This window comes from Eptatretus burgeri, chromosome 17 (assembly GCF_056783735.1).
Source record: "Eptatretus burgeri isolate ZD-2024b chromosome 17, Ebu_testis_v1, whole genome shotgun sequence".
Classification (NCBI taxonomy): Eukaryota; Metazoa; Chordata; class Myxini; order Myxiniformes; family Myxinidae; genus Eptatretus; species Eptatretus burgeri.
Genome location: NC_140977.1, coordinates 16,038,908 through 16,048,907, shown reverse-complemented (window position 1 = coordinate 16,048,907; position 10,000 = coordinate 16,038,908). Strand labels below are relative to the sequence as shown.

Below are 10,000 nucleotides of genomic sequence, written 5' to 3'. Positions count from 1 at the left end.
ACTCTCTCTCTCTCTCTCTCTCTCTCTCTCTCTCTCTCTCTCGCACGACTCTCTCTCTCTCTCTCTCTCTCTCTCTCTCGCACGACTCTCTCTCTCTCTCTCTCTCTCTCTCTCTCTCTCGCACGACTCTCTCTCTCTCTCTCTCTCTCTCTCTCTCGCACGACTCTCTCTCTCTCTCTCTCTCTCTCTCTCTCTCTCTCTCTCTCTCTCTCTCTCTCTCTCTCTCTCTCGCACGACTCTCTCTCTCTCTCTCTCTCTCTCTCTCGCACGACTCTCTCTCTCTCTCGCACGACTCTCTCTCTCTCTCTCTCTCTCTCTCTCTCGCACGACTCTCTCTCTCTCTCTCTCTCTCTCTCTCTCTCTCTCTCTCTCTCTCTCTCTCGCACGACTCTCTCTCTCTCTCTCTCTCTCTCTCTCTCTCGCACGACTCTCTCTCTCTCTCTCTCTCTCTCTCTCTCTCTCTCTCTCGACTCTCTCTCTCTCTCTCTCTCTCTCTCTCTCGCACGACTCTCTCTCTCTCGCACGACTCTCTCTCTCTCTCTCTCTCTCTCTCTCTCTCTCTCTCTCTCTCTCTCGCACGACTCTCTCTCTCTCTCTCTCTCTCTCTCTCTCTCTCTCTCTCTCTCTCTCTCTCTCTCTCTCTCTCTCTCTCTCTCTCTCTCTCGCACGACTCTCTCTCTCTCTCTCTCTCTCGCACGACTCTCTCTCTCTCTCTCTCTCTCTCTCTCTCTCTCTCTCTCTCTCTCTCTCTCTCTCTCTCTCTCTCTCTCTCTCTCTCTCTCGCACGACTCTCTCTCTCTCTCTCTCTCTCTCTCTCTCTCAGACGACTCTCTCTCTCTCTCTCTCTCTCTCGCACGACTCTCTCTCTCTCTCTCTCTCTCTCTCTCTCTCTCTCTCTCTCTCTCGCACGACTCTCTCTCTCTCTCTCTCTCTCTCTCTCGCACGACTCTCTCTCTCTCTCTCTCTCTCTCTCTCTCTCTCTCTCTCTCTCTCGCACGACTCTCTCTCTCTCTCTCTCTCTCTCTCTCTCTCGCACGACTCTCTCTCTCTCTCTCTCTCTCTCTCTCGCACGACTCTCTCTCTCTCTCTCTCTCTCTCTCTCTCTCTCTCGCACGACTCTCTCTCGCACGACTCTCTCTCTCTCTCTCTCTCTCTCTCTCTCTCTCTCTCTCTCTCTCTCTCTCTCTCGCACGACTCTCTCTCTCTCTCTCTCTCTCTCTCGCACGACTCTCTCTCTCTCTCTCTCTCTCTCTCTCTCTCTCGCACGACTCTCTCTCTCTCGCACGACTCTCTCTCTCTCGCACGACTCTCTCTCTCTCTCTCTCGCACGACTCTCTCTCTCTCTCTCGCACGACTCTCTCTCTCTCTCTCTCTCGCACGACTCTCTCTCTCTCTCTCGCACGACTCTCTCTCTCTCTCGCACGACTCTCTCTCTCTCGCACGACTCTCTCTCTCTCGCACGACTCTCTCTCTCTCTCGCACGACTCTCTCTCTCTCTCGCACGACTCTCTCTCTCTCTCGCACGACTCTCTCTCTCTCTCTCGCACTCTCTCTCTCTCTCTCTCTCTCTCTCTCTCTCGCACGACTCTCTCTCTCTCTCTCTCTCTCTCTCTCGCACGACTCTCTCTCTCTCTCTCTCTCTCTCTCTCTCTCTCTCTCTCTCTCTCTCTCGCACGACTCTCTCTCTCTCTCTCTCTCTCTCTCTCGCACGACTCTCTCTCTCTCTCTCTCTCTCTCGCACGACTCTCTCTCTCTCTCTCTCTCTCTCGCACGACTCTCTCTCTCTCTCTCTCTCTCGCACGACTCTCTCTCTCTCTCTCTCTCTCGCACGACTCTCTCTCTCTCGCACGACTCTCTCTCGCACGACTCTCTCTCTCTCTCTTCCCCTCCCATCTTAAATATCCCCTTCAGCAAAGCGATGATGGTATGTACAAGTCTGAAGACGACGATAGTTCACGAGCAGTAATTGACAATGTAGATTGTTTCAGAAGTCAAGGATGAGACAATGTGATAATTTTTGACTAAGTTATAATTAATTATAGTGGCCTTCAATCAACAGCTGCAAAATGTCGAAAACCCGGTTTCGTTCAACAACTTTCAAAATTTGACCTTTGCATAACCTTTAAAGGTCACAAAACAATGTGGACATTAAAATAAGGAAACAGGATACGTGCTATAGCTTATTGGAGTTAGTTCGTCCAAGAAGGTCGCAAACCCAGTTAAATTCCCACAACTTTAAAAAATATGACCTTTAAGTGTCAAAGGTCAAGGATTATGACCTTTGGTGCAAAACCTCCTCTGGAACATTCCAGGAACAATTTTACCTCATATAGTATATATGGCATTTCGCACTCCTTGGATTATCCATACTTTGATGAAATCAGCGTAAAAACAAACTTGAAGGGGGCGCCACGGGCAAGGTGTTCGAGATAGAGCAAAATGGTTTTAAGACTTTAGGTGGGGAATGACCTCAAGATTATGCATAAAAAATATTGTCATCCTCGCTCTCAAAGTTTGGGCAGTCATATGATTTTTATGTCAAAATTCGCAATTTTCTAAGTTTTTGACCTTGGGAGGAAAATGAAAAATCGGATGACAAGTTTTAGATAATTCATTTTGCTATTCAAATACTGAAGAACCCAAGCCATTCAGTCAATTCCAGAGGAGAAGATAGGTTTTTAATCCGACTACCCCATAAAAATTGCTATTTTTTTGGGCGTGGCTCCGCCCACAATGGGCGTAGCATGCCCTCATCCAGGAAAACACAACTAGACATTGATATCAAACACATAACCAAGTTTCATCAAGTACGAATTAAAGTCCATGGAGTTATGCTCTGGGCAGACAGGCATAACGAATCTCGTGGTCACTGGCTGGTGCTCGTGAAACTAATATATCAAGAAAGATGGACAAAGAGAACAGATTTAGGAATAAAAGAATTACAAATTCAAAGCGGGGATGAATTACATAATTACATGGATTCGCAGGATATCTTGTATATTATTTCCGAGTTTGTGGTTTCGTGTCGTGCTATCTTCGACTTTGTTCTGCGCTCGAGTAACGTGATATTCGGCTTACATTATCTCAAAGACCATATGAGGTGCATGGTTCAAAAAAAAAGTAAATAAAATGGTTCTGAAACAGTAAAATCGTATTCCACTTACTGCATTAAAGTAAAATTACGACTGATACTCTGCATCAGTTCCTTTCTCAAACACACCCACCCCAACATGTCACGCAGAGCGCGGGTTATGCGAGCAATAAATTACAAAGAAGAATTACATAATACACCTTTTCTGGTGGTTTTAAACTCATTTTTCTCACATTTCATAACTTACTGGTTGCAGTGGGAGTCGAGACAGAGTGATCGGAGCAGGTAGTGGAATGGGTGTGGTGGGAGTCCAGAGGGGTTGGGGTGGGACGAGGGGCCCCCCTTTCACCAGGAACGCCGGGTACCTTTGCTAATGTTAAATAAGGTGCTGTACAAGGGTGGTACTGTCGCGGCAGTTTTGGCCACCTCGAGACAGAACTTTGAGTTCAGTTTAAGCTGTTCAGTCAAAAATAATAGACAAGCTTGTGCATAAGGAAGCTTAGCTTGGAGCGGTCGCAAGCAAAAACTTAATTTTACAAAGTGTACATTGAATATAGATGTGATCTCACCAGGGCGTGGTAAACACATCAAAGCAAATTAACAGATGGAACTTTTATAAGGTTAAAATAACAAGCATAGGATGAGAAACGGTCTCTTATCGGTGCTTGCGCCAGATTGTCTGGGTGAGGGGAGGAAAGAGGATGTGATTTCTTACCCTTGCCATCTGGGCCACCGAATCAATAGATAAGGTTTTACAAGGTCTTTTACGACTACGAAGGAATGTGTACAATGCCTCCCCACTTGCTTTCCCAGCATACATTTATTAAATTCTTTCTTAAGGCACAAACGAAAGCAAATTGGCATTTAACCTCATTATAAATTCAATAAACAATTCAGTTTCCCACAGTACATAAGATAATACAATGTCGATAGCACGACAGTTCCAGATTTTTTTTTGGGTTTTTTTTTTCAACAATCTTTAACATCACCTTTTTAATAATATTGAAATATGTATTTGAAGACTACTTGGGGTATTGTTTTCAATGAATTGTCTAATAAATGAAAGCAGTTTGTTTCACCCACATTTACAAAAGCTGTCAATTTACAGGAACAAACACATGGCTCATCATTGATATAATTGGATGAGTTAACCCTAAATTATGAATATCATGGGAAGCACCCAAACTTGAACACAGAATAATGTATATTTACATCAAGAATTTTTTTTTACTTTTCTGCAATACAACAAATATGTGTGCAAATACAATTGTACATGTTTGGGTACGTTTGTCAGAATAATATGAGCATTGTACAGAATCTGATTTTTTTTTTTACAGGTAATGTGATGTTACATTTACAGGTGGATCCATTGAATCTCCAAGAGAGACTGCAGCTGCTTGTAGGAACAGCTCAGACACACGCCTGCAGGACCTGTCAACTGAAACGAGCAAGAGGACTTTTTACAAACAAGACAAACTGAATAATGAAATGTTTACAGAGAATAATTTTCACAAGTCTCACAAAGGAAAGAAAGCTGAACAAACTTATGGAAAATCGTTCACTCAGCCGTCCACCCTAAAATCACATGTGATAATTAATACTGGAGAACGTCCACACAAATGTACAATTTGTGGAAAATCGTTCATTTATTCATCTCACCTAAAAACACACATGATGATTCACAATGGTGAATGCCCGAACAAATGCACAGTTTGTGGAAAATCTTTTAATTGGTCATCCGACCTTAAAAGGCACATGATGATTCACAATGGAGAATGCCCGTACAAATGCACAGTTTGTGGAAAATCTTTTATTCGTTCATGTCAACTTAAAAGGCACGTGATGATTCACAATGGTGAACGCCCATACAAATGCACAAGTTGTGGAAAATCTTTTATTTGTTCATCCGACCTTAAAACACACATGATGATTCACAATGGAGAACGACCACACAAATGCACAAGTTGTGGAAAATCTTTTATTCGTTCATCCCACCTTAAATCACACATGATGATTCACAATGGAGAACGCCCGAACAAATGCACAAGTTGTGAGAAATATTTTAATCACTCAGGTCACCTGAAAAGGCACATGATTACTCACAATGGTGAACGCCCGTACAAATGCACAGTTTGTGGAAAATCTTTTAATTGGTCATCTAACCTTAAAAGGCACATGATGCTTCACAATGGAGAACGCCCATACAAATGCAGAGTTTGTGGAAAATCTTTTATTCGGTCATGTCACTTTAAAACTCACATGATGATTCACAATGGAGAATGCCCGTACAAATGCACCATTTGTGGAAAAATTTTTAATCAGTCATGTAACCTGAAAAGACACATGATGATTCACAATGGAGAACGCCCGTACAAATGCACAGTTTGTGGAAAATCTTTTATTCGGTCATTCAGCCTTAAAATGCACATGATGATTCACAAAAAAAACTATTCAATTGGTTTATTAACTGCATAACGTTTGGTGGGGTCAGCCAATCTTGATTCACAGGAAATCTCGTGATAAATTCCATTGATTAGGTGTGTTTTGGGGGGCAAAATAGGTTCGAAAGAAAGCAAAGTTAGTTGTTCACTAATTTTATCCCTCTTCGAGAGATTAATTCAGATTTGTTCAAAATAAAGATCGTGCTGTTTATGCTCTATGTTGTGAAGTGTTGTTTGCCACACATCACGTATCCAATGACATTTTCAAACAAAGCATGATAAACACTTCAAGGACTAGGCAGACAAGGAGGAGTCAATTAAACTGGCCATTGCGATGCACAGAAAGCAAAGCAGTGTCTTTACAAATGTTTGTGTCAGTAAAAATCAAGCCACAGAGGAAAGTTACAAAATCGTAAAATGTGTTGCAAAACATGGAAAGACATTGCCAGACTGGGAATGTATAAAAGTGGATTTCTCAGCTGTTCAGATGTTTTGTTCAACGGTTTGCACAGTGAACACACGATCTTCTTCAGAATTAAAGACGTATCTATGTCTGCTGGATCAATGGAGAAACACATCAGCGAAATGGCAGAAAACGTTAACAAATAACAGATGGTGGCATTAAAGGATGCAATGGTATTTCGTGTCGCACTTGAAAGTGATGATATAAATAACTTACCACGGCCAACATTGTGAGATTCTGTGACTCAAACAAAGTTTGAGAAGAGGTATGCTGCCTTATACTCACGCGTGGCACAACAACAGGGGGATGTATTGTGAAGATGTTTGTTAATCATTTTGAGGAAAGAGGAATTGACAACAGAAAAATGTTTTCTGTGAAAACAGATGGAGCCCCTGCTGTGGTCAGAAAACAAAAGGGATTTGTTAAGGTCATTGAGGATCCAATTGGTCACTCAATGGTGAATTTTCATTGTATTATTCATCAAGAAAATCTTTGTGCCAAGAGCTCAATAATGTGATGACTACATTGGTGAATATAACGAATTTTCATGTTGCTCGATCTGCCTTGATGCACAGGAAATTACAAGTTCTGCTTGCGGAGATGTACATACAACGACATTCCGTTTAACAGCAATGTCTGTTGGCCGAGCCCTGGAAGGTTTTGACATGCTTTGTGAACTGCATGGATGCAATGAAGATCTTTTTTTTCAGAAAAAGGTCAAAACTATCCCGACCTGGTTTATAACAAATAGGTCGTGCAACTAATGTTTGTAACTGACATCATTGCACATCTAAACAAATAATACTGTTGTGGGTCGGTGGCGAGGAACGGCCGCCAGGTGGAGCAGTAGAGCCGTCTCCCACCGAACACCCGGTATTAAAAGGTCGTCACCCAGGAGAACTCCGGAGTCGACGGGCCACTTAAAGGACCGTGATTGCCAATTCTCTGATGGCGTGGGGTTGGGTCAATAGCCAAATTTCAATATACCTAAGTACCCATGTCGTCAAATTACCGGGGAAATCACACCCTCGGCCGACTCTGTCTGAACCGAGTCGCAGGTACTGACTCGGATCCGGCGTAACCGAGCGGAATTACCAGAGCCACGCCGGTCCCAATGACAACTTACGGCACCAACAGATTACTGTTTCTCAAGTACAAACCGTGCTGGGTCAATAATAGAAAGCACAACAACGAGCTGGTCATTGAACAGTTGGGGGTTTATTTATAATGGGGCAGGGGAACATAAAAGAGTAGAGTTAAACTGACGATCAGAAATGCAATTTACAATGTACAAGGCACTTAATCAATTGGTACTTATAGACTGGGCCCACAGACACACATGCACACACCCAAAATAAATGGTGGCCACGGCCTTTATTTGACCCTTCAGCTCAGGAGGGAAGGCGAGCTGAGGGTAAGAATTCGGTCGGGCACCTTTCTGTCTCGTGCGGTCTAGTCGAGACGAGCTGGTTCGGGGGGAACTCGAACCCACACCTTCGTCGCCGCACCAAGCACTAGGGACTGCGCACTCCAACCAGCCACGCACTAAGACCAAGGAGAAGACCAGAGACGACGATGATCCAGAATCAGACGAACCAGCCAGCACCAAGACCCGCGAACCCCAAGACGACCAACGCTCCCCAGCCTGGCGTTCCTTTATTCCTTTCTTGTCCGGGGTGAGAAAATCGTCATCTGAGGCAATCTGCACCCTCATTGGCTGGGGTGTCGTGGGAAAGTCACCCTTTGCAAGAATCTCAACCCTCATTGGCCGGGGTGTCATGGGAAAGTCACCGTCTGTCGGAATCTCAACCCTCATTGGCCAGGGTGTCGTGGGAATGTCGCCCTCTGTAGGAATCTCAACCCTCATTAGCCGGGGTGTCGTGGGAAAGTTGCACTCTGTGCATAATTGGACAAGGGGCACGCTCCTGCCTTCCTGGGTGGAGTCTCGATCTGAGGCGATGGCAATCTCCACCCACGTATGTGGCTGGACACACTTGTGTGATGGCGCGATGTGTAAAGTGAAGGAGTGATGGTTTTGGTCGGCTGGAGGCTCGATTTGTATTGCAAAAACTCTGACGAAAAAAGTATCTCGCAGTGCAGACATGTAATTCCCATTAGACACAGGTAGGGGGCCCGATCTATCTCTCTCTAGCGAGTGCAGCCTGTGGCTGCTGGTTGCACCATAGGTTGGGACGCGGCTATGCCGTTGATGCAGTGTCCCCCATACCAGTACACTGGTACTCATTTTGCCGACCTCGGAAAGGATGACAGGCTGAGTCAACCTCCTGGTGTATGTTAATTCAGCGGCCAACGGGGCTTGAACTCAGGACCCTAGGATCCCAAGCCGCCACCCCACACCACTAAACCAACACCAGGCTACCCCAGCTATAAACAACACCAGGTTACCCCTGATGAACAACCCATTTATATATATGTATGTATGTATATATATATATATATATTTATATATGTATATATATATATATATATATATATATATATATATATATATATATATATTGTTGTGGTTGACCAAATTCACAAACCACCATTCAGGTCCCTTAGGTGAGATATCTCTGTAAGTATATGTGTAGTTAGGCCCAAACCCGTTGTCTAGAGGGAATAAATGTCATTCATGAGGGCTGCGACTCTTCAGGATAGCCGTTTTTCTTTTACTATCTTTATTTTGGACCAGCCGCCATTATTACCACCACCAACCACGTCTCAACAGCCATCACACAACAACCACCAACCACAACGCGGCCATCACAACAACAACCACCAACCACAACGCCGCTTCACCACAACCGCCACGACCTTTACCGTCACAACTCGCCACCATCGCATCACCGTCATCTCGCGCCACTCGTGGGCACCGATGCTGGACTCGTGCGGGGTGCGCACCGAGCAGCCTGTTCAAAAACATCACGGATTTTCCGCAGAAAAACGGATCAAAAACGACTCACGCCCACTTTTGTTCCGTCCAATCGGTGAGCGAGGGGCGATTTGGCCCCGCCTCCAGGGCGTTGGAGGGCGGTCGCTATATGCAAATTCATGGATCAAAAAGCATTCACGCCCACTTTTCCTCGGGCCAATGGGGAGCGAGGTGAAAGGTCGGAGGCAGAGGGTCAAAGATGAAAGAGCGAAGCCACGGGGCTTATAAAAACGACTGCGTTCGTCAGAAGAGGGGCAGTTCGCAGTTGGAGTTCGCAGTTGGGAGTTCACGGAGCCAGTGAAGAGTTGGGACGAGTCAAGAGAGGAGACGGAGAGGGCGATCGGACGAAGCTGTGGAGAGGCAGCGAAGGCGGTTGAGGGGGTGCTCGCGTCGGATTCGGGGAACTGCGGAGGGAGAGGCCGGCGGCGCGACCGAGGTCGTGGTGGAGACGCTCGTCGCGGGACCCGAGACAGGGTTAAATCCTCCCTCCTCCGAGCATCAGCAACCCCCTCCTGTTTCCCCCCGCGCTGAGATAGTGCGACAAAGGGGGCCCCCTTCCCACCCCCTACCAGACACTGTCCGCGAGGCCCGCGGAGTTGAGGCACCACCGCCACTTCGCGTCTCATCATCAGACGGGTAGGCCCGACACGGTCTCGGCCCCAGGCCCGCCTACCCCCCTCATCTTGGAGGGTGGTTCTCTTTTCTTTTGCTTTGGGAATATGTGTTGTCGGCGCCGTCTGTGAAGTAAAATTGTATAAGTGTTGCCGAGTGCCCGGTAGTCGGATAGATCTGCATTGTTGCATTTGCTTTTTGTCTTCTTCTTTTACATGTGCTTTTGGTGGAATTGTATATGTGTGCTTTCCGTTCATCGCGAAATAAATGTGCTTATTGTTGAACTGTTTTCCCGCTTCGCTTCGTCATTTCTTTCATTGAATCCCCATCTTGCTTCACGTAAAGGGTTGGTCGTGGGCTAAGACGCCCGATAATTAATCGAACCGTCGAGGCCGACGAATAACACCACTCGGTTATCCCGATAGTACGGAACGGGTCGCTTAAGTGGCCCGTGTCCG

General features: G+C 45.7%; 1 protein-coding gene across 1 annotated transcript in view; it reads left to right on the top strand.

The window, feature by feature from the left end:
- LOC147009394 (uncharacterized) overlaps positions 1 to 5,748 on the top strand; it is a 33,922-nt gene extending 28,174 nt beyond the window's left edge. The window contains exon 3 of the mRNA XM_085862086.1: positions 4,452 to 5,748. Coding sequence (XP_085718212.1) covers positions 4,452 to 5,566 — 1,115 coding nt within the window. The 3' untranslated portion in view covers positions 5,567 to 5,748. The remainder of the gene's footprint in view (positions 1 to 4,451) is intronic.
- The last annotated feature ends 4,252 nt before the right edge of the window (positions 5,749 to 10,000 follow it).